Source organism: Serpula lacrymans, assembly GCF_000218685.1.
Source record: "Serpula lacrymans var. lacrymans S7.9 unplaced genomic scaffold SERLAscaffold_2, whole genome shotgun sequence".
NCBI lineage: Eukaryota > Fungi > Basidiomycota > Agaricomycetes > Boletales > Serpulaceae > Serpula > Serpula lacrymans.
The window spans coordinates 964,077-987,047 of NW_006763291.1; the positions used below are offsets into that span (position 1 = coordinate 964,077).

At 47.1% G+C, this 22,971-nt stretch overlaps 12 protein-coding genes across 12 annotated transcripts; 7 read left to right on the top strand and 5 right to left on the bottom strand.

The window, feature by feature from the left end:
- Positions 1-18: 18 nt before the first annotated feature.
- SERLADRAFT_456679 (uncharacterized protein) lies at positions 19-1,608 on the bottom strand (the record flags this gene model as incomplete). The annotated part of the gene is made up of 3 exons (XM_007313393.1): positions 19-617; positions 674-933; positions 998-1,608. 3 exons carry the CDS (start codon positions 1,523-1,525, stop codon positions 164-166), a joined length of 1,242 nt encoding a protein of 413 aa, XP_007313455.1.
- A 292-nt stretch (positions 1,609-1,900) lies between these two features.
- On the bottom strand, positions 1,901-3,005 carry SERLADRAFT_433213 (uncharacterized protein; the record flags this gene model as incomplete). Its single annotated transcript, XM_007313394.1, has 6 exons — positions 1,901-1,938; positions 1,993-2,104; positions 2,160-2,313; positions 2,367-2,727; positions 2,785-2,906; positions 2,962-3,005. The coding sequence occupies 6 exons, from the start codon at positions 3,003-3,005 to the stop codon at positions 1,901-1,903; spliced, it is 831 nt and encodes a 276-aa protein (XP_007313456.1).
- A 420-nt stretch (positions 3,006-3,425) lies between these two features.
- Positions 3,426-6,083, top strand: SERLADRAFT_359379 (uncharacterized protein; the record flags this gene model as incomplete). The annotated part of the gene is made up of 6 exons (XM_007313395.1): positions 3,426-3,585; positions 3,646-3,822; positions 3,880-5,213; positions 5,273-5,667; positions 5,731-5,820; positions 5,886-6,083. The coding sequence occupies 5 exons, from the start codon at positions 3,426-3,428 to the stop codon at positions 5,792-5,794; spliced, it is 2,130 nt and encodes a 709-aa protein (XP_007313457.1).
- Positions 6,084-6,346: 263 nt separating this feature from the next.
- Positions 6,347-9,547, top strand: SERLADRAFT_445048 (uncharacterized protein; the record flags this gene model as incomplete). The annotated part of the gene is made up of 6 exons (XM_007313396.1): positions 6,347-6,509; positions 6,576-6,752; positions 6,816-8,149; positions 8,210-8,598; positions 8,658-8,708; positions 9,448-9,547. The coding sequence occupies 6 exons, from the start codon at positions 6,347-6,349 to the stop codon at positions 9,545-9,547; spliced, it is 2,214 nt and encodes a 737-aa protein (XP_007313458.1).
- Positions 9,548-10,072: 525 nt separating this feature from the next.
- SERLADRAFT_433216 (uncharacterized protein) lies at positions 10,073-11,615 on the top strand (the record flags this gene model as incomplete). Its single annotated transcript, XM_007313397.1, has 9 exons — positions 10,073-10,437; positions 10,492-10,545; positions 10,599-10,628; positions 10,680-10,863; positions 11,026-11,088; positions 11,141-11,217; positions 11,270-11,303; positions 11,361-11,420; positions 11,475-11,615. The coding sequence occupies 9 exons, from the start codon at positions 10,073-10,075 to the stop codon at positions 11,613-11,615; spliced, it is 1,008 nt and encodes a 335-aa protein (XP_007313459.1).
- A 286-nt stretch (positions 11,616-11,901) lies between these two features.
- SERLADRAFT_456693 (glycoside hydrolase family 18 protein) lies at positions 11,902-14,075 on the bottom strand (the record flags this gene model as incomplete). The annotated part of the gene is made up of 8 exons (XM_007313398.1): positions 11,902-12,287; positions 12,355-12,415; positions 12,471-12,889; positions 12,948-13,159; positions 13,219-13,364; positions 13,419-13,506; positions 13,562-13,913; positions 13,939-14,075. 7 exons carry the CDS (start codon positions 13,828-13,830, stop codon positions 12,151-12,153), a joined length of 1,332 nt encoding a protein of 443 aa, XP_007313460.1.
- Positions 14,076-14,236: 161 nt separating this feature from the next.
- SERLADRAFT_456697 (uncharacterized protein) lies at positions 14,237-14,803 on the top strand (the record flags this gene model as incomplete). The annotated part of the gene is made up of 2 exons (XM_007313399.1): positions 14,237-14,473; positions 14,534-14,803. Coding segments are annotated over 2 exons (423 nt in total), but the record flags the coding sequence as incomplete, so codon positions are not given.
- Positions 14,804-14,954: 151 nt separating this feature from the next.
- Positions 14,955-15,155, top strand: SERLADRAFT_365240 (uncharacterized protein; the record flags this gene model as incomplete). The annotated part of the gene is made up of 1 exon (XM_007313400.1): positions 14,955-15,155. The coding sequence occupies one exon, from the start codon at positions 14,955-14,957 to the stop codon at positions 15,153-15,155; it is 201 nt and encodes a 66-aa protein (XP_007313462.1).
- Positions 15,156-15,406: 251 nt separating this feature from the next.
- Positions 15,407-16,062, bottom strand: SERLADRAFT_433218 (uncharacterized protein; the record flags this gene model as incomplete). Its single annotated transcript, XM_007313401.1, has 3 exons — positions 15,407-15,763; positions 15,831-15,960; positions 16,013-16,062. 3 exons carry the CDS (start codon positions 16,060-16,062, stop codon positions 15,407-15,409), a joined length of 537 nt encoding a protein of 178 aa, XP_007313463.1.
- A 59-nt stretch (positions 16,063-16,121) lies between these two features.
- Positions 16,122-17,506, top strand: SERLADRAFT_456704 (uncharacterized protein; the record flags this gene model as incomplete). Its single annotated transcript, XM_007313402.1, has 3 exons — positions 16,122-16,520; positions 16,614-16,861; positions 16,939-17,506. 3 exons carry the CDS (start codon positions 16,249-16,251, stop codon positions 17,349-17,351), a joined length of 933 nt encoding a protein of 310 aa, XP_007313464.1.
- A 1,286-nt stretch (positions 17,507-18,792) lies between these two features.
- SERLADRAFT_445055 (uncharacterized protein) lies at positions 18,793-21,371 on the top strand (the record flags this gene model as incomplete). The annotated part of the gene is made up of 5 exons (XM_007313403.1): positions 18,793-18,992; positions 19,056-19,235; positions 19,288-19,389; positions 19,446-19,534; positions 19,584-21,371. 5 exons carry the CDS (start codon positions 18,793-18,795, stop codon positions 20,960-20,962), a joined length of 1,950 nt encoding a protein of 649 aa, XP_007313465.1.
- SERLADRAFT_365244 (uncharacterized protein) lies at positions 21,333-22,128 on the bottom strand (the record flags this gene model as incomplete). Its single annotated transcript, XM_007313404.1, has 7 exons — positions 21,333-21,388; positions 21,452-21,494; positions 21,550-21,661; positions 21,714-21,759; positions 21,813-21,875; positions 21,938-22,044; positions 22,103-22,128. 7 exons carry the CDS (start codon positions 22,126-22,128, stop codon positions 21,333-21,335), a joined length of 453 nt encoding a protein of 150 aa, XP_007313466.1.
- Positions 22,129-22,971: the final 843 nt, after the last annotated feature.

A 22,971-nucleotide genomic window follows, 5' to 3' on the forward strand; every position in this document is an offset into this window, starting at 1 on the left:
TGGAGCTTAGGGAAGTTAGGAAGCCTCAGCGGAAGTAAGCTTTGTAAAAGCCAAAACCTCCGGATAGTAAAATATGAACAAAGTCTATATATGTAGCGGAAGAAAACGCGGAGGTAACTTGTGAAAACGTCCGAGCATTCCGAGCGGGGTTGGTCACCGCCCGCTAGAATATGTTCAGGACATGCTCTAGTTTCTCTATAACAGTCTTGTTCTCCTCTTCGCTGCCGACAGTTATCCGCAGACATCCAGCACACCCAGCTTCTCCCCCTCTATACCTCACGACAATACCGTTCTCTTCCGCTAGCACCTTGTACACCCTTTGTGAACGATTATTATCCGGGACTCTTGTCTCGCGATCCAATATTGGAACCACCACAAAGTTCGCGTCGTTGCCACCAATAGCCGCACCCACCCCTAGCGCAGAAAGGCTGGATAGTGACTGCAGAAGCTTGCCCCTGGAGGATATGAGCGTGTTGATTTTCTCATGCATTTGCACAATGGCATCTTTTTCTAGAGCAGCAAGAGCCAGGTGAGCGGTCGGAGTCGATATGTTGTAAGGAGCCTTGGTATTTGTGAGTATTTGAATGAGCGGTGGTTGTGCAATTGCAATACCCAACCTGCAGGTTACTAAACATCAGAATGCTACTTGGTAGGTCATTCAAATCGGCCTTACCGGATAGCAGCAAGCCCAAAGCTTTTACTTAACGTTTGCAGAACACAAACATTGGCGTAGTCTTTCACAAGCGAAACAGCACTAGCGTTTTCTCCCGCAAAGTCTATGTAGGCTTCGTCAACGACCACAATACCCTTGAATGGCTCGAAATCCAACAGAGATCGGATTGCTGATAGGCTGACCAGAGTTCCGGTTGGGTTTCCTGGAGAGCAGAGGAATATAAGTTTGATGGAGGGATCCGAGACAACAGCTCGTTTGACCTGTTCGTCACAGCGGAAGAACTGAGCCAAGTACATGGGCAAAGAAGTGTAGTGGGCCACATACCTCGTCCACCAGTACACTAAAGCGTCCCCGTTCCCCGCCCTCTCCTTCATTTCCGTCCAAATTGAGGTTACACCGCACGATGCCGATATCGTTGACTTGTGCACATACAGCGTACATCCCGTAGGTAGGAGGGGTGATCAAAATCTTGTCCTTTGCTGGTGCCACGCACACCCTCATCACAAGATCGATCACCTCATCTGACCCAACACCAAGGAAGACGTGGTTCTTCCCGGGCAACGAGCGCAGACCTGCTATACGAGTTTTGATATCGTCGTGCGAGGGATCGGGGTATCTGTTTAGATTGAGGTCTAATGCAGCTTGTAATTCAGGGTATATTTGGTTCGAAGAGCGTGGAATGGAGTGTCCGAGAGCGTTTTCGTTGGCATCTAGAAGGATCCCTTTCTGATAGTCATCTCTAGCACATCGGTATGGGTGTAAGGCTAGGATGTTTGGGCGAATAACTTTTTCGATATCGAAATGGGCTGGTTTCAGAGGCTCTGACGACGGTGCGAGACCAAGGATTGGCATTTTTTAAACCTGAAATAAAGAAAAGTTATGGGGCCGAGTAAGATACAACGGAAATTTTGCAAAACCGAGTCATCTTGAACTCAGAGAGACCCAAAGATTTCACAATGTAATCTACATGGAGTCACGTGACTCTAACCGAGATAACAATCCTACTTGAACGTTTGAACCCTGGCCCCATACCCACAACTTACTATCGAAGAAGTCAAGTCCTATTTACAAAGTAAACGGCTTGTTAATTGCATATGTTGCCACAGCTCCATGAAAGCAAATCTACTGAATCGAAATCCAAAGCGACCTGACACCAATGGGAAATCCATTGCGTGCACTCGAACCTTGATCTCGTATACGAGTGTATACAACATTGTAACTTGAAAATCACAATTTAATATACAGATCTACAGGTCGGTGAAAGCCTAGATAAAGTACCATCAGAGTGTTTCAAATATTATAAGTAAGAAAAAGCCTACCTCCTTCTCCAGCACTCCCCAGATGTTGAACTGGACCAAATCCGATCGACTGCAGTATCGTTTCAAAATCCTCAGGAAGAAGCTTTAAACTTTTGGCGTTCTCTTTTAACGTCTGCACGGTAAGGATGAATAGGTAGTTATTAAGTTCAAGGAATATCGTGTCGAACCTCGTCCATCCGTTTTGCTTTTGCGTATGTATCCCAGTCCTGTGGCTCCAAGACAAATGCACCTCCAGGCTTCAGCACATTATGCACACGATTGAAAAATTTAGTGATACCAGCATCGCCACTGTTTAGATGTATCCATTTTGAAATGGAAAAACTACTAACAAAATCAGTAAAGGAGGAGAGGGAGAGATAAATTAAACACAGTACGCGAGAACGACGTCGTAAGGAGTATCGTCTTCCGGTATCTCATCTTGAACCCAATCTGCCGTTCTGAAGGAAACGTTGTGGGGAAAGACGTGTTTCTTGTCTGTCTGAGGTGGAATAGGCAGGGGGCCATGGACGTGCTCACAGGAAGCAGGAAAGTAGTCTGCTAGCTCATCTTCTTTCTCTGTTGATTTTCGCCGACGTTTCGTAGGGGGCTCTGCATCAGAGACACCATCGACATCGCATGTTGAGTGATCGTCAGGTGCTTGAAGACTCCATACAGTCCGACGCCTTTTCCATGCTGCCCGTATAAGGGTATCATCGATATCCACACCAATTACCCTTTGAGCACCCCATGATTGTCCTAGCTTCTTCACGTCAGTTTCGATGTATTCTCAATGTTATTTAAATAACAGGATACCTATTTCGCAAGTGACCCAACCCTCGTTACAACCAACGTCCAAAACACGCTTTTCAGAGAAGAAACTCGTAGGAAGCAAGGCAAGGCGATGGTCGCGAATAAATGGCCGTTTGGAATAATAACTATAAGCGAATTGTTGGTTTGAGATTGGGGCGAAGGTATTGCCATATGACTTACCCATGATAGTTTCCATACACTGGAACTGCGACGTTGGAAGGCATAACTATCCAGAGCTTAGATGTACGGTTAAACTCGAACTTGACTTCACTGTAACTCGTGTTAAGAGTGAAAGTCGCGAATTTTCAAACTCAGTATCGTCATACCGTATGACTTTTCACTGACATACACGATGATTGCCATCAATCAATAAAAGTACGTCAAACAAAGAGGACTTTACGCAAAATACGTGCTCTAGGACAGCCATGCAAAGATCGAATCCCCAGGATGTCACTTCACTTACCTCGTGGCTAGGCTTCTATCAAGGCTTGATCCTCGATTCTATAAATGTTGGGTCCAACTACGCCCATGCTCCTTTGTACGTCTCTTAGGGTCGCTCATCGTCGCAAAGATAGAGCTCATCGCAACCCACTGACTTTCGTAGATATTATCTCTGATCTGCTCTCTCAGGAAGGATATCCAGAATGCCTGGCCCACGTTCAAAGGCGAAGAAAGCGAAGAAGACTCAGAAACTAGAGCCTAAGCAAGAGCTGGACAGATTTGAGCACCTCGTAGATGACATAGATGGGGCTGAGGGTTGGAATGCCATCGTCAGTATTCTTTGCGACTACTTCCAGTTACCTGGTAAGAGACCCATCTATACGCCGGTGTAGAGCGTAAGGGCCTGATTTCTTCTATTCATAGACCTCACAACACGAAGTGGACTGAAGAAACTATTCACCAACTTTGACGTGTTCTACCGTCGTCTAGATAATGCCTATGAGGCAAATATAGAAAACGATAAAATGACCGGAGGTATTATAGGCATCTTTACGAAGATGTGTGCAGACTCTATTCTTCGGACCAAGTTATTTGAGAAAGGTTGGTGTTTAGCTGGAGTCCTTAACTAGCTGTACTTACGAATTCCTGTCATCATAGGTCTGTTAATGAAAATCATGCCGTTGATTAACAAGCCGTTATGTCGTCATTTGGCACTGCGAGCCCTCACTACTGTTACACATCACGGAGGCGCTGAAGTGCGCAGAGAGATCGCGGTGCAGGCTACACCCACTCTCCTTGGTGTACTCCAGGACTATCCTGACGATCTCAAAGCCGCAGAGCTTGCAATTAGGACGCTGGCTCACTCGATCGGGTCCCTCATAAACGTCGCCGATAAACCGGATATCAAAGATATCAAACGGCTGAATGTTCCAACTATGATACGTCTTGTCACAGGTTTCGTACGACGACCAGGTGTCACCGTCGTATTAGTGCACCATGCCATAGAGTTGCTCACTCATCCGACTCTTCATTTCTGGAAAGACTGCAAAGCATATCTTCCAATGGTATCCTTACTCGTTGCGTCTTTGCGTAGCACTGATCTACTGGTCCGCTCCATGGCTCTGGGTGGCTTACTTCGCCTCGAGGCAGGCGCAGCCGAGGTTGACCAGCGGTTCAATGACCCACAGAAATTCATCGCATCCATACGACGTAAATTCCCCCAACATCTCTCAGACATCATGATGAACTATGGCCCAGACCGGTGTGACATATCGCTAACTCTCTACTCATACGTCGACAACCAGGATGCTTTCATGCAATACGCGCAGGATCAGGATCTGTATGCGCTGGCCAAGAAGCTCGCTGGGTTCATAACTAAAAATGAATTCTCTATAACGGATGGTGGATTTCAGACTCAAAACCCGCATACAGGAAGAATGGAGGAGATGGACTTAGGTCTCCCCTTTAAGAGATGGGCGGATGCGCTACCACATTGTGCCAAGATTATTCGCGAAAAGGGATGTGTAGGAGAAGAAGATTTAGCAGATATGCTCGATATGAAGCATTTTGTCATCAAATCTCGTATTCCCGAAGCAGTTGCTCTGGCGAGAAAAGCTATAGAGCGCAACCCGAGATTTCCCTATTTCTACTACATTATCACGCTAGGAACAGAGATTGAGGAGGGCTTGCGCTTTGCAAAGAAAGGTATGAAGTGCAAAAACATCACTCCCTTCGTACGCTTTGCCATGATGCAGCGTGCTGTGGAAATCGCTGGTGATTTAGGTGTTTGTCGTCTGCTAGAGGCGCAACCTGGTGACCAGAAGTGGGAAGAGGGTATTGCATTCATCGTGAGCTCGTTGGATGATGCCAAAACGTACATATCGGAGGCCCCGCCTGATGCAAGACATATGAAGAATGTGCTGTACTGGTACATTGTACTGACTCTTGTCGTCAAGGGGCCGAGCATGTCTCCTGGCCTAACAGAGCTACAGGTTTGCCCACCAATGTTGGCATCGATTTCTTCGCGGTGGGCTAACGATAGAAGCAACAGGATGCAATCCACAAACTCCAGACTGCCGACGAGTTTGGAATATTTTCGGGAACTATACCGCCCAACACGCAACTTCGGTTGACGCAGCAAACAGTAGTGAAACTTTACTCTTCTGCCACAGAAGAGTGGGGGCCCGTCATCGCACATTTTGACAGCCTAGCTGCTTATGACAGTGACCATCAGGGGCAGTCTGTTATCTCCGCTGAAAAGGCCGAAGACGACCTAGCTGCATGGTTGGACGAGATGCGCCTTGATGATGGTGCACAGGATGAAAGCTGCATTGCACGATGCTCACACCCCAGGATAAGAGCGAACAGCGTGGAACTATACAGATGTTCTTATTGTGGAAATCCTAGTGCGGTGTTGAGGAAGTGCAGTGGGTGTGCAAAGGCCAGGTAAGAGTATTCTCTCAGATTTAGGGTTTAGACACATGGACCTCCGGAAATACTTCATTTCAGATACTGCGACAATTCTTGTCAGAAATCCCATTGGAGTGAACATAAGATTGCGTGCAAGGTCTGACAGGTGATGGTGATACTAGTCTCCAAGTAAGTACTGTCAGTCATGCTTGCTGTTACAGTACAGGTGGATAGCCGATAATCTCCTTCTAAAGATTATCGATGATCGTTCGGTATATTTCTTTCTAAGTGGTCATTCCGCTGGTTGAACAAGCAAGCAAGCTGATACATCATGTTTCAAAACCTTCCTGTTGTAAAATATTTCGTTGTATTAATGTACATCCACCTGCCATCCTGAGCGCTGTGCAGACTTGAAACTCAGTGGCTCCACGCATACTTACACTACAACCGTCACAAGCAGAGGATGCTTCCGACACCACTGTAAATATATCAGTCCCCAAAGAATATGGCATCAGGAAAACCGCACCGATGCACGGTCTGTGGCCATGGTGTGCTACTCCACCGCACTTTGTGGGCCGGCCGACATAGGTGACTTTACGTTTGAGCTAAATTCCATTTAGGGTCACGATTCACGACCTCGCAACACTCTTTGTACGTCTGACTCGTGGGGCTACTGTTCAGGCAACAAAAACTGCGTCTAACGCGCAAACCTAACATGCCTGGTCCGCGTTCAAAGGGAAAGAAAACAAAGCAGACGAAGGGGAGCTCGACACCCAATCTCGAACAGGGTAGATTTGGGCATCTTGTAGATGATATCGATGGGGCCGATGGATGGAATGCTGTAGTCAACGTTCTTTGCGACTACTTTCAGTTGCCTGGTAAGAGATCTATTTTTTCGTTTTGCATAGAGAGCGTCACACCGAAGAATACTCATAGACTCATAGACCTCACAACACGAAGTGGGCTGAAAAAGATCTTCGCCAACTTCGATACTTTTTACCAGCGTCTGGATGACGCGTATATCGCCAATGTAGGAAACGAGAAAGTCACAGGAGGTATTGTTGGCATTTACACAAAGATGTGTGCAGACTCTATCCTTCGAACCAAATTGTTTGAGAAAGGTTGGTGTCGTGTGCTAACCGGAGCTTCGTATCAACTCTGCTCATGAACTCATATCACCATAGGCCTTCTCTTGAAGATCATGCCCTTGGTTAGTAAACCAACCAGTCATCATTTAGCATTGCGGGCACTCACCACTGTCACTCATCATGGCGGAATGGACGTACGAAAAGAAATTGGCCTCAAAGCTACTCCTGTCCTTCTTAGTGCTCTCCAAAACCATCCCGAGGATCTCAAAGCTGCAGAGCTTATAGTCTCTACTTTAGCTCACTCTTTTGGGTCAATCCTCAATGAGGTCAATAAACCCAGTACTAAAGATATCAAACAACTAAATGTGCCAACCATGATCCGCTTAGTAACGGATCTTCTACGAAAACCAGGAATCAGCACCCAATTACTAGATCATGCCGTCGAGCTAATTACCCAACCCACTTTGCATTGCTGGAAAGACTGCAAAGAGTACCCTCCAATGATCTCCTTGCTTGTGGGTTTGTTGCGCAGTACCGATCTCTCTCTCCGTTGTATGGCGCTGGGCGGCTTACTTCGTTTGGAGGGAAGTATAGCTGAGGATGACACGCGGTTCCGTGACCCACAAAAGTTGATTGCAGCTGTACAGCGCGAGCTCCCCCAACATCTAGCGAAAATCATAATGAACTATGGCCATGATCAATCCGAGACAACGCTTACACTCGGCTCGTATGTTGATAACCAGAAGACTTTTATGCAATATGTACAAGATCGAGATCTGTATGCGCTGGGAACGAAATTCGCTAGCTTCATCACCGGGACTGAATTTTCCATTGCTGATGGGATGTTTCAGACTCAGGATCCACACACCGGAAGGATGGAGGAAATTGATTTAGGTCTTCCGTTCAAAAGGTGGGCTGATGCGCTACCACACTGTGCCAAAGTGATTCGCGAGAAAGGTCGTGCAGGAGAAGAAGATTGGGCAGATATGCTTGAAATAAAACATCATATGATGAGATCCCGCGTATCCGAAGCTGTCGTCCTCGCAAAGAAGGCCGTAGAGCGCAACCCGAAATTCCCATACTTCCACTACGTGATTACGCTGGGTGCAGACGTCGAAGCAGGATTACGCGCCGCAAAGAAAGGAATGAAATGCAAGAAGATAACTCCATTCTTGCGGTTTGCAATGATGTGTCGTGCAGTAGCAATTGCAGGCAATTTGGGAGTTTGTCGTTTACAAGAGGGGCGGCCGGGTGACCAGAAGTGGGAGGAAGGTGTTGCATTCCTTGTCAGTGCCCTGGAAGATGCCAAAACCTACGTGTCACAGGCCCCACCCGATGGAAGGCATATGAAGAACGTTTTATACTGGTACATTGTACTGACTCTTGCCTTCGAAGGGCCAAACATGTCTCCCAATCTCTCAGCATTGCAGGTAGGCTTTCACAAGTACTTCCTTGGATTCGATCACGATGGATAACCGGGATACTTGCAGGATTCCCTGCGGAAACTCCAAATTGCAGACGAGTTTGAATCAATTATGGCAGGTCCACCACCCAAAACACAGCTCCGTCTGGCACAGCAGAATATAGTGAAATCTTACGGGCCCGCAACAAAAGAATGGAGTTCTGCCGTCGCTTATTTCGATTCACTAGCAGTCACAGGCCCTGAAGGACATTCTGTTATCTCCACCGACAAAGCTGAAGATGACCTGTCGACATGGCTGGACGAAATGCGCCTTGACAATGGTGCACTGGAAGAACCCCACCCTACACGGTGCTCGCACCCCAAAGTAAGCCCTAACAGCGTGGAACTATACCGTTGCTCGTACTGCACGAACCCAAGTGCGGTGTTGAAGAAGTGCAGTGGATGTACAAAGGCCAGGTAGGAAATAGCAGAATTCTCACCAGTTCAAGACTTATAAATCGATTTGTCTATATCAGGTACTGCGATAGTTCTTGTCAGAAATCTCATTGGAGCGACCACAAGGCTGTGTGCAAATCTTGAGTGTCAAATTTTTTTGAAGAGGCACAGGCGAGAGCCGGTACTTTCAAGTATGAACATCACTTCTTATCTTGTAAAAATATTAATGTAATTAACTGTAAAACAAACTTACTTATACAATACCCTTCTACGAAGACTTTCCTCTAAGTCAGTTCCGGCTTTAAACTCTCCTACGTTTGGTTGATTTACTGGCCTCCAAAGCGTCTTCCTTTCTATTTTCAACTCTTCTCAAAAACTCTACTTTCTCTAAATATCCGCCACCGCGGCGATTAGCTTCAAGTTCATCTTTCATTCCTGTTCCAAGCTCGGAGTTAACATGCGTTCGCCAATCCATGGCAGATTTATCCAGAGTAGTCAGCTTTTTCGCTTTCTGGGCACCTGGCGTTGGAAGTCCAGCTAGTGTTGTGCGTTTCCGTGGACCAGGACGTTTAGGCGGTAGAGTCGCTGATGGCGATGATGGTGAGCTAGAAGCAGGTACACTTGCTGCAATGATTGCAATGCCTGGGTCTTCGCGGTCACACATCGAGGCGTCAGTGGACTCTGTGGTGGGTCGGCTAGTAACATCGTTTGGTGGGCTCCATAGGGGCCATTTCTTTGCGTCTGCCGAATCTTCGGGAACCTGTAGTATTTCCCTTGAAGAAGCTTAGATCACACCAAACAAAATATATGAATTTCATCTTACACAACTTCTTTTCCTGCAAAGAGATAACGCTTCTCGACTTTGACGAGCTTTTTTGGTGGCTCCTCTACTTTGATTGCTGTAGAGTTTGATACAGATGCCTGGAAATCAGCCCATAATGCCTCTCTATCCCTACATTTCATGATTTGATTCGTTAGAATCAGTCATTTAAATGATGAAAAAAATGAACCTTTTCTTACGTGCCTGCTCTTCTTCGCTTTCAGGTTCATTCAGTTTCACACGTTTGGCCTCTGGACTTTCATCGTCTGAGGATTCGGAATCTAATGAAGTCCGCATAGATAAGTTGTGTGTGACTCGCATTGCAGAATCGTGAACTGACCATCTTCAACAGGTGGAACGTAATCGTCGTCTTCGGAATCGGAGTCGTCGCGTAGTGGAGGTGGAGGAGCAGCCATTATTTTGCTATATTTGCAAGCGTTGTTCTCAGAAGCTCTAGGACAATAAGTCAAAGCAAGTCCAAATAAGGCGTCACGCGTACGTTCCCACGCATATCAACTTCTCCGTATTAGGTATTGGGCTTAAACGAACAATCAGATTTAAAGTACTCTTTCATTCAATTTTCGTTGCTATTTCTTTCTTCTATAGTCTCTGCTCACTGCAGTTCCTCAGTCTCAATTCTTCTTACTTTTTTATATTTTATATTTTCACTTCAATATGTGTGACTACGAAAAAGAACGCGCTGCTAACATTGAGCGCAATAAAGCACTCTTGGACGGGCTTGGACTTGGTGGTAAAGATAAACAGCTTTTCGAATCCAAGGCGAAACCAAAGAAAAAAGTTGTCAAGTCAAGTAGGAAGCGAAAGCTTGAAGACCTAGATCACGGATTCCCGAAAAAAGCACCCCGGTTCGAGGTGGCTCCCGCTGAAATGGAAACGCGACGCAGCCAAAGAAACATCGGCAAAGTTGTCGACTATAACGCGGAGAACTTAGGTGGTTTACCCGTTGCTGTTTCTCTACGTGCAAGCAGAAAGAAAAGTGGACCAACAGGCAGAGAGAGTGGCAAAAGGACACAAGATCCGTAAGTCGACTATGCCCTATTGTGTTTAATCATTTTTTTTGAGAAAAAGTTCAGTAAGGTGTACGGAAGTATACCTGGTATCAAAGTGGGGACGTGGTGGCCAACCAGGTACGTGAAAATGGAACCCATAGGTAGTAACACTCACTCACTATGATTTATAGGCAAGGTTGCAGCGCTGATGCCGTCCACGCGTTAGTAGTTTCATTATCTCATATCAGCTACTGAAAACGCGTCTTATTCAGTCCATGGGTTGCTGGTATATCAGCTGGTCCACAAGGCGCGTACTCAGTCGCGCTTTCTGGTGGCTACGACGACGACGTGGATCTTGGATATGCATTGCAAGTTATTTTCATTCTTGATACACACCATCTTGAGCTAAAATGTGGACCTTTGTCCTTTGTTGAATTAGCACGTACACCGGATCAGGTAAGTTACTGCCTACTTGCTGTGTCCCATGACAGCGGTAAAACCAGTTACTTTCATCGCTATAGGTGGCAGAGACTTGAAGGGCACAAAGGCCAATCCCAAAAACGTCTGTCCTGACTCTTCGGATACTCGCATGTTATATATTGACATTTTCTGCATCAGCTGCGCACTGCTCCCCAAAGCTCTGATCAAACGTTCGAAAATCACTTCAATAAAGCATTGAAGGTTGCCGTTGCGCTATTCTACTTTCGATTATTTCTAAACTGAGTTTGTTCAGAAATCTGCAGAGACGAGAAAACCCGTGCGGGTGATCCGAGGCTATAAAGCAATGTCTTCATTCGCGCCTAAGGAAGGGTGAGTCGGTTTATGACCTCTCCAAAATAGCATTCATTTAAGCTTCATCCAGATATCGCTACGATGGTCTCTACGTCGTCCAAAAGGTAAGCCGTACTCCAACTACCATCATTTTTGAGCTCAAGTTCATCAATTCGAACTAGGCATGGATAGAACAAGGTCTCAATCCCGGCGGCTATTTAGTTTGTAAATTCGCTTTCCTTGTAAGTGTTTTAGTATCAAAAAAATTCTCACCTCTGTTGAGCTCTTCTCCTTAGAGCTTACCTGAGCAAGGTCCTTTGCCTGTGAGAAGCGATGATGAGGAAGATGGCAGTGATGACAACGATGCGGATGCCGATGCAGAAGATGCGAGTCCTGCTGACGCTGATTCCAACGGTGATGTTGATGAAGAAAGTTGATATATAGTAGCTTGTCAAGGCACCTTGACCGCCGTTTGTATTTCAAGCGTCTGCATTTAGGGCGAGAAATTTATTGCAGGTATAGGTATATGCGTGTATAAATGCTGTGTACTACTGAACTTTATGATACCAGTAAATAGTTGCTCTCGATAGAACATCATGCTTTGCTCTCATGTAGTCTTGCTACATCTCTTGGTATAACTACGTTGAGGCTGATGATATATTGCTAAATCAGTTTTCTCAAATTATGAACGAACTTCTATTCCTGGAAAAGCACTCTGAAATATTTCTTAACAAAGAATTTCTTATTACTGCCCTTAACCTAATACATGAAAACTAATGAAAACAGATGCATCGAGCAAATATGGAAAATCGAAAAGCTATATAGCATACGAGAAAAACAGACATCGATAAAAACCACCCAGTGGATCACACGATTCAATCGGTCGAGTCTGCGCTACGGATAGCTACAAATCAAGCAGCCAACCGTGCAGGAGTTGTGGTTATACAGCAAAATCTTGAAGCAAGACGTTGTCTAGCAAGTGTCGTTGTTGTCCTCGATGCCGATAGCATTGCTTATCGCATCGAGCAAGATGTCGTTACTGTCACCGGCAGCTTCGAACATGGCGAAGCCGCGCAGGCCAGCCTGATTTATGTATGCGCCCTTGGCAGCTGTAAGAACGAGGTGAATGAGTCAACATGCGCCTTTCCAGAAGTAAAATAAATAAATCGTTCTCACCAAATGAGCGTGCGTCATCGTAAGAAATCATGACGTTGGATGTGGAATTGTAAACATAAGGCTGCACAAAATCAGTCAAATTTAACCCTGGCCAAAATTGTCGGAGGAAAACTTACTGTCTGACTGCATTCGTCGAATCTGTAATCGATACCAGGAGCGGCGGTTCCATTGGCGGTCAAGAAGCCATTCTCGATCATGCCGAAGAACTCGTATGTGCCTCCAGGCTGGGTGTAGGGAGCACCACACACGTCGGATCCAGTTGCAGGTTGGGCCCAAGCATCACCCGCAGGCTGGAGAGCGGCGTTGAATGGAGGGAACGATTCGTTGGCATTCGCAGCACTAACGTCGAAGCTGTGTCCATAGGCTGCGACCCCCAGAACGATCTGGTTGGCGGGGAAACCAGCAGTGGTCCAAGCTTTCACGGCGGAGACGGCTGAGCCTTGCTGGTCTGCAGTAGGTGCGCAAGTGTCGTTAAGGGGAGAGTTGGGTCCTACTGCAGTGCTCCAGTTACCCCAGATGTCATAGTTCATGATTTCTGAAAGATGGTGAGATGGATGAATAACTATCCAGATAGATGGAAAAGCGGTGCATACCGATGTAATCGAGAACCTGAGCGTACTGTGAGACATCTGTCAGGGGTTGACCATCGGAGCCAACCCAGGGAGTGATGGAGACAGCGGCAGAGAGAGTGAGGTTCTTAGCTTCGGGCTGTGCTCGCAGTTGCTGGAGGAAGGAGAGGAAGTTGGCACTGTCGGTGTCAGAAATGGCGTTACAGCCGATGCCTTGCTTTGCGGGATATTCCCAGCTAGAGAAAGTGCGGTTAAACAAACAAGGTAGCGGTATAGACATCAAAATGAGACATACTCAAAGTCAAGACCATCGAGGTCGTATTGTTTCACGAGAGCGAGCAGACCCTGGATAAAGTCAGAGGTAGTGCTGTTGGAAGATACTGCAGTCGAATAGAACAGAGAGCCTCCCCAGCCTCCTACTGTGAGCAACGCATCGACACCCTAAGGTTCTGGTAAGACACTGTTCCATGATATTAAAATGTACGTTATCCTTACGTTCTGGTGAGCGGCGCTGACGAAGCGGGGCAATATTGCCTGATCAGAGGATGCGACTTCAACGTAAGGGGAGGAGGTTGTAGTGGTACTACAGTATTGTTAGCATCCCAATCGAAGCCACTCACATAACATAAATTACTCACGCAAAACCATAGGTCATAGAGCTATATTTTGTCCAGCTGACATTCTCTGGTGGGAAATACTCGGCGTGGTAACCAGCATACCAGGCGGTTACGACGACATCGTCGTTGCTGCCGTTGGTGGCCTTTCCGGGGAGAGTAGAACTACCTGTGGATGTTGGGCTCGGGGTCGGGGTTACGGTGGCACTGCTCGTCGTGGGCCTAATACGGCAAGTTGGTGCTGCTGCTACGAACGGCAGGGCGATCAAAGACAAAAGGGAGATGGGCAACATATTGCGTTATGAAAGTACAGCAATGGAGAGCAAATGGATACAGTTGGAGATATGCAGATGAGAGAGAGACAACCGGCGGTTTGCTTGTGAATCAAACGAGAAAAAGGGAGGGAGGAGGGGAAAGAATGTGAAGGGCGTGTAGCGGGACGTGATGGTGGAACAGAAGGGATGGATGAGGGCCTTTTGTAGTGGCAAGGCAGTTCAAGGGTTCATTCAAGAACAACGCGGATGCGGAGCACAAGAACAGAAAAATGTGGCATTGTTCGGGCCTTCCTTTTGTTCGGCCACTATACCACATTCGCGGCAAAATTAGCAACAAAAACACTCACGAATACCGCACGACGCTCAATGGGGATGGCATCGTCTATAATAACATGGGCGTCTAACAATGGTGAGACCGTGATGGAAAATTTCTGGGGCAACGCTGGGCTTGAGGTGGACGGAAGTATAACGGAACCAAAACCAAAGCACGGCCGTGGCTGTGGACTTGATGGAATCTGAGATCACTTCAAGATGGCTAAAATCAATCAAGGCAAGGAAAACAATGATGGATCGTTTCAACCAACACTCGGACATGCTGCAAGGGGCGTGGCAGGGTGAATGGCGGCAGCGCCACGAGGATAGTTGCAGCAATTATAACAGGGTGAGCCTTTAAACATCTATCATTAGAAACTGTTTCATCAACGGGGAACTCTTTGGCAAGATACTAGCACGACCAGGCGAAAGAGCATCAGCATTGTCGTCTTCAATCACGGATATGGGGCTTGGACGCTGTTGCTCCCTTTCCGAATCTCTAATAAAAGTTTTTCTCTACCATGCTCAGCACTGCCTTGCCCTGGACCAACGTCTCATAGAAACCAATGTCTTCTATGGCCTACTGCCAGCTTCCAGAATATTTTCTTGTCCTGCAACATGGAGCAGCTTCACCGAGCACAAGGTCATGTTCGGCATCTCAATATTAATCTTGGAACTGCTAGTTGCCAGCTATGGGAAATATAGCGATATCTGAAGCTCACAACCTGCGGTACGCACCTACTAGCTTCAAATCGATTCATCGTCCAAAGCGAAATCATGATTCGACGACTGGCTACTGCCGTCAGTCATCATGCTTCCAGAAAAAATATATGGACGGAGGCCTTTCGCTTGTCGACGATGAAGAACAGACATGCACTCATATATGCAAGTATATGTATGCGCATATATCTGTATTCTGCGAACTTGCGTCAAATGCCAAATTCACTTCCTGGTACAACATGGAACTGATCGATGCGGAGATGAACAGTAGCTTCAAAAATTCATGTCATGGCATCAACTGGAAGTACTAGAATGTACGCCTCATGTGCACAGTCGGCAAGGTGACACTTGTCCCATGAACTCGAGGAACACGATAACCTCTATGAAAGCATGCCACTGAGGGTCACCGGCGGCCCCTTGAGTTGTTTAGCAGAAGCGGCTACCTAATTATAATATTATATACATCCTGTTGGACTGCGTTGTACAATATAGCGGATAAGCATCTACGCAAATTAGACACTAACATACCACCACTCTAGTCTTCGAGCTTACAAAGTTCATATCACTCATCTGCTACTGCGTGTCCTTCCCCACCCCTCACCAGCCCAATGCGCGCAGCAAGCTGTCTGGCCTGATTTGCCTCAGCTCTCTGTGAGCGCACATACGTCAAGCCTAGCGCAACTGCGGCGAATATGAGGTTGCATGCGATGAACTCGTAGAAGTCTCCGCGTTCTTTTGCAAGGTTTCGGCCGCATGACTCCCATGCGGGAATCCGACCTATTAGAGGAGATGCTAGATGATCGGAAGAAGATGTGGAAAGTGGACTGGTGGTTTGGTAGGGCGATGGGGGTGAAGATGGTGCTGGAGGGCAGCGTACGAGCTGTCGGTTTCCAAAAGGTTGGCAGAACGGTTCATGCCGCTGAGAAAACGACAACATAATCAACATTGATTATTGGCATAAAAAGAGAGAGGGGACGGGAACATACCGCGTACTCAGGACATGGCTCGCAGTCCCCAACGGGCTGACACGTTACGAGGTGCCAGGTCTCGATGGTGCCAGGTCTATTGCTAGCATTTTGGGCATATGCAAGTGAAATGAAGCAGAGAAATGTAATCCTTCAACTTCCAATGAGATCTAACAGACCAGCAAGGCGAGAAAATAACATACAAAAATCTAAATGTCGTGTTCGCTGCCATCGACGGCGTGCGCGGGAGCATGATAGCTGTGGCATGAAGGCAAGTAGGGCGTGGGAATCCACAACAGGCGCTTGTTGAGCTCATCCTGTGCAAGTCTGTCAAGCAAAGTGCCAATCACGCAAAAACCACTTGGAAGATCGCAAAAAGCCCGATACCCAGTGTATTCGCAGTTATAAAGCTAAAGAAAGGCCAAAGGAAAGTTCAAACATGTCTCGCAAAGCAGCCATAGTCGAAGAGTTTGACGACGATACCGACCTTGCGCTCCCATCGCGACCTCTGCCCAATACTGGCACGCGGGGACCTCTGCTCGAGGAGATCGATTATGCAGACGATGGAGATGATGATGACGAAGACGAAGATTCGGACGAGGCTCCTTTTTTGAGGGGCCCAACGGCGGGGCCTGCATCGCCATCTCGACCAGCAGCTTCATCAGACGGTATGCCGTCAAATACTGTAACAGATATCACTCCATACAAGAAGTACGTCTTATTGACTACTTATGCCCTTTTCCTGTGATGCTTATTAAACTACATTTCCTGCCACTTATCCTGCGCCCTCAACCTGTGATATAGATGGACGTGTATCTATCCGATCTACATCGACGCTAAACGGTCGTATGGGACAGGCGAGCGCCGAATCCCGCGAGAGAAGAGCGTGTGGTGGCCGTTGAGCAAGGATATTGCAGACGCGAGTGTTAGGCTGGGCCTTAGATCTCTGCACGAGGTGAATAAAGCACATCCGCGCGACTGGGAGAATCCTGGGCGTGTTCGCGTACAATGGAAGAAGGATGGACGACTCTTGAACGGTGCTATCAAATCCAGTGAGTGCCTTACATCTGATCGTATATAACACTTTGACTGACTGATTTCTGCGGTGGGTCTATCCAATGTATTACAGAAAAGCAGCTTTTGGAGATGATATCGTTCCAAATTCAGCGGATCAAACCTGATAGTATCCCGATACCACCATACACGACAGCATCATCTCGCGTCACGACGCCTACCCCGGCCAAGACTGTACCATCGATTTCGAAAGGCAAGCAGCCTGCATCGAAATCCAAGGCCGGTATTCCTGCTGCACCACTGCAAAAGTTCGGTGGAGGGCGCAAGATGCCTGTGCCGCCTGAGCCGCACCCTCCGCTTGCGAGTCGTGTCTCGCCGTACTCACCTGCGCTGCCATCGGGCGTACTGATAGAAGCGGTCAAGGCGGGAATGAATGCTCAGGAGTCTGGTGGTGGTGGTGCAGCACCTGGAGGGCCAGCTGGAGGTGTACAGAAAGGCAAGCGGAAGGTCTTACGTGTGAGAGGATGATTTATTTACTGGGACCGTACATCGAGAAAGTAAAGCTTTGTGATGGCTATAATTGATCTTGGGGATGCAAGGCAAGATAGGCCAAAGCACAAACAAAGTAGAACGTAAAATATGTATTGCAATTGAATAGAATTTCTTACACCGCGGTGATGGTAATGTGGTATCGTTTAATAAGGTTAGGGTTTACTCTAAAGTGCTTACAGCTTACGGAATTCCAGCTGTTTTCAGTCTGCTTTTTTCCCTTGGTCTCGTATCGATCCTTGGATTCCCAAGATGTTCATCGATAGATGAGTTATGATAAGAACAGGAAGCTTCTGGGTCAGACCCAAGGCTGTCTTTGTACTTGCACCTTCATGTTTACTGTAGGTCTCTAGAGCAACGATCAGGGCGTGTGCTGGTTCTTCCGCCTCGCCTTGACGTCTTTTGTAATGCTCACAATGGTATAGCTGACAGTATTTTGCTAAGCGTGCTGATTCTGCATGGCATGATTGAGCGCTGTGATTATCCCCACAAGCCAGTATTCAGATACCTTGAGGTAAGTCCGAGCAGAAGATTTGACCCGTCAATCGCTATTACTGACAGATGATACCAAAACAAAGTGACAACATATTATGGATGCATCATCCATGATATTCCTCGAGTCTCTCGTTCAGTCTCTCTATCACTCATGAGGGAATGGGCCAGAAACTCTTGGAAGACCCTTTCCCGAATAATCGTCAATCTTGCTTCTGAACGCACTACTGCCCATCACTGCTATGATAGTATCATCGATGATGACTTGTGAGCCTCATATGTGCCTCAGACGTCGCCTGCTCCATGTTACGGTGCCGCAGTCTCCAACAACATTGTCTCATTGGATTTGAAGGCGCGGGATTGCGGTTTCGGCCAGACGGGCGTTGTGCGTCGAGCCCCATATCACTGATCAGATTGCGCTGAACGGTATCAATGATTTAGCCTGGGACGTCTTCTGACCGCGCCTTGACCCCTTTCGTGTCCTTTCCCGGTGTTACTTAGGTCATTTTCGTCGTTCCCAGTCTCGTGATGTCGTGCATCTGGTCCTTTTCTAGGTAAATCATGGTCTCATACGTCACTTTACTCAAGTTCTGTGGTCATCGCCAGTTTATTTGTGTCAGATTCTGCTCCCAGGATTCGAGTCCAATCCAGGCGGTGCTCGAATTCGATTCTCGAGCCAAGCCAGCCCCTAACAAAACCTCAGATCCGGTTCACCCCGCCGTCACGTGCGAGAACCCGGGCCATTAACAGACCTGCCATTTCGAGCAAAATAGCGAAGATTTCTGACCTCCTCAGCCAAATGCGATCGATGGAAGTAAATAATGTACAACCATTCAACATTGCACAAAGCTACGCTCTCCCACCACTTCTTTCCCTCATTCCCTCATCCCTCCTACTCCTTTTGCTATCTTGTTTTCGATATTTCTCCATGATTCTGGATCAGACTCATGTCCTCCTGCATCACAGCGTGCTTGAAACGACCTTCAAGGGTGTCGAGCACACGATTTCCACCCCAGACATACCAATAAGCCAGTTTCGTGGCATCAAATATGCTAGTGTACCAGCTCGCTTTCGTCAATCCAAATTGTTCACTTCCTATCCTGCTGTTGTGGACGCAACGAGATATGGGTAATTGTCTTACTTCTTTTTATTCACTGTGAGATAGCGTAACTTATTAATTATGCCTTGCAGCCCAATATGTCCCCAGATGAAACAAAAAAGTCTCGAGGAAGACCTAATAGGCCTTTCAGAGAGTGATATACCGAGACAAGTTTTTGAGCAAGACGAATTTGAATGTCTGAACCTTAATATTACCTGTCCTGCTGGTATAACCCATGAATCACGACTGCCAGTTATGCTTTGGTTTCATGGGTGAGCTTGCATAACAGACTTTTTGGTTTATCCTAGGTACTCATTTGAGCAGGGGAGGTAACCGCGGTTGTGGATCCAGTTGGGTCTATGATGGCGGTGCCTTCGTTCGTAAAAGTGTTCGCATAGGCAGGCCACTGATCATGGTCACCTTCAAGTAAGCTTATCACCTGTTTTTACTGCATATGGATTGTACTCAATAGACATCACCAGTTTTCGCCTCGGCCTTTTTGGATGTGCTGCGAGCCCCAAAATTGCGGAAGACAACAAGGCTGCAGGAGATGAAGGGGTCGGAAATTATGGTTCATCAACTGCTGCTGCTCAGTATTTATGAAACTGACATTGATTTAGGCCTCCGTGATCAGCGCAAGGCTTTGGAATGGGTCAATAACTTTATCGGCGGCTTCGGAGGTGACCCCTCCAATGTCACACTCTTCGGCGAATCTACCGGTGCAGCTGATATCCTGAGTCACCTCTATTCCTCGGTGAACCAAACCAAACCTCTCTTTGCCCGCACAATCGTGCAAAGCGCGTTGGTCGAATATGATGTTCCGACTGTGCACAATGCAGGCTGGCAACTTTCCCGCCTCCTATCTTCCCTCCGTATCACCTTGGTAGATCAACTACGCGCTGTTGATCCCGAGGTGCTCCTTGAGGTGGAGTGTCCTCTGCGTGCAACGGATGACGGCGTCTTCTTTCGCAAAGGTTGGAAAGAATCCATCATGCCCGAAGAACCCTCCCGGTTGCATCCTTGTACAGGAACTGGGCTTATTGAGAAGACCCTATCACCCTTTCTTATGCCTATGAAGAAAACTGGCATTAAAAGTAGAAGTCCGCATCCACTTTCCCGCGGTCCTACACATGTTCCTGTGCGACATATAGCCTCATCACCCGGTTTGCAACCTATCATCATTGGGGACTGTGCTTGTGATTCTTTTTTGTGGTCGCTTCCAGCCTCCCTTTGGTCTGCGTCTGGTGTCGTACGACGATTACGTGCCGTGTGTCAGTCATTGACAAAGGCGACAGCATTGCTCAATGCGTATGATATTGCGGCGCACACTCCAGCTACGGAACTTGTTGACCGTGTACTTGAACTTGTGAATGATGCACGGATTGCGTGGCCTACGGAGTGTGCCGCGCAGGCCGCGAAACGGGCACGTGGGGGACGTGGAGTTTGGCGCTACGTGTTTGACCAAGAAGGTCCAGTCCGAGGTGTTCCACACCACGCGGTAGATCTTATCTACCTCTTCGACAACGTCCCACTACCGCTGTCGCAGCAGCCGTCACCCATGTCTTTCTACGACGAGCCCCTGCCATCCTCGCGTACATCCCCCTCGCCATCTTCGTCAGACCCATCTGGGCGGTGGACGCGAACGTTGAATGATCTGGAATGCATGAACGTTGACGATTTCGAGAACTCTCGTGGATGGCAAGGCTCGGAATGGACAACGCCGGTTGTGGACGAGTGGTCGTATGCACATGTGCGTGATACGATGCAGGAGCGATGGATTGCGTTTGCCCATGGAGAAGCTCCATGGGATGAAGACAAGGTGTTTGTATTCGGCCCAGAGGGAGAGTCGGGCGAGCGGTCCGCGTGTATATTCGAAGGGCGGAGGAGGTGTAGACTTTGGAAGGAAGCGTTGGAGCCGCTTGGGATCCAGCTTGTGCAAAAGGTCGGACAAGAGTTGAGCAACGGACCATCGCTGACCTCGTCAAAATCGCTCTTTTGAGCGTATCGCATTGATTTTTCTATTTTCATTGGAGGCACTTTATGATCCTGTTCGGGTATTTATTTGGGTTGGCCATCTGGTTATTTCGCGAAGCTATCATCGATTTTAATGTTTTCTCATGGTTTTCTTTATATCTGGTAGTTGGTGGCGAGATGAGCATCGTTTTTATGTTGGTTGTCGCCGAGGGTTCACATCTATCATTTTTAGCATTGCATTCATGTTTTCTAGTTAGTTATATCATCCCTGCGTGTTTTGTGTATCTCATTTGGCACTGTAGCTAATGATAATTTAACCATTTGAGCCTATTTTGTTACAGCAGATTTACTCGGAAAGCATTAAATACCACATTATAACTCATCTCAGATTATGTTTAAAGACCAGACCGGACGAGGTCAAATGTAGTGTATGTCGCACCAACGAGGAGACCTTGCAGTTCGAATATATATCAGCTCACAGGTCGAAAAACGGCAAAAAGAACGCAATACTCACCCAACATAGCCAAGGAGCCCAGACCACCTCCGCGAGTGTTCCTCTGCGAAATGAGGTGTAAGATGTCTAGAGAGTCGCGTGTACAGAAAAGGAAGTACCTTTGCAGGATCACCGGTGGTGTAACCCAGGGTGTAGAGAATACGGGCGAAGACCCAGAGACCGCAAGCGTATGAAGCGTAGTAAGGGTTCTTTAAGCTAGCCACCAGGGTACTGAAGAAGGGGATTGGAATGTTGATGGATAGAGGGAAGGCGTGTGACTTACGAGAGAAGCACGACGGGCAAGGTCTCGAGGGTGTTAGCATGAGCACCTGTGATGGAGGGATATGAACTAAAGAAAGGAAAGGCAAAGACACAGACGCACGTTGCGCGCAGTTAAAGAGAGTAGCATCTTTCGACGCCTTCATCTCCGCTGTTTCAGCATACACTAGATTAAATTAGGACAAAATTATGTTGGGTGATTGAGAATGGAATGAGAAGTGTGCTTACATTGGGGGTAGTCGATGCCAGCTCGTCTGCGGAATCTGCCAACAAGGATAGTTTGCCAAACAAGGAGCCAAGTTGAAGAAACGATAGCCGTAGTGACATGGCCGAAGCTAAGAAAGGAGACGAGCGTCAGTATGAAGAAGGTTTTGAGATAATGCAATAACAGACCCTTGAGGGAGAGCGATGGATGCCATGTTAGTATAAGTAGGACTAGACATGTAGTTTGACTTATATATATTGCAAGAGTTATTCTATGCGATGCGGCTGACGTGCCTGCCGGGTGCACGCGTACGACAATCGCGCGTCGTTCAGAACGGCCAAGGGTGACTAAAAGCGTAAATTCGGCTATTATCAAGCACACCCGCCGCGTCATCGATGTGAGAAAAAATTAGTCATTCCCCAGTCACTTTACCATCTGTCTGTCAACCTTTTTGTAATTACTAAGCCAGTGGTTGATATCTTATCACCCGATAAGATAACAAGTCCCTACACAGATTTCAAAATCAAAGGATAAGTGACCAGAATCCTCCAGGGGTTGGCATAGATTTGGTTGCTCAGGTAACACTATCAGTGTGTACATGTAGAAGAATCCTGTTTTGCCTCCTCTTGCTGGTATAATGGCTATTAAGTCTTCAAGACATCTGCATACACCTTCAATTTGATAGTTGTGAGGCTCAAAAGGAAGAGATTTAGTATTTATCGTGCAAGTGCATACCCTTGGGGTGTACTGAACTGATAGGGCTTTTTTGCTGTTGAGCCCACCATTCAACCATGCTCTTACAGTTTTTAGTAGTGTTCCATAGTTCAATAATTGTTTGTTGATTTTTGACTATATTACTTTACTACTGTACAACACAACACAATACATCATGTGACTGGTCTTAACGCCAGCTGCTGCAATTCCAGTTGGTGAGTATCCTGGAATTACTGAGTGGTTTCATTTTTTGGACAACCACAGTGCTCAAACCCAGGATAGCAACATTTTCTTGCCATATGGTGTTACAACCAAAGTTTTGATACTCTGGCGCACAACTCAG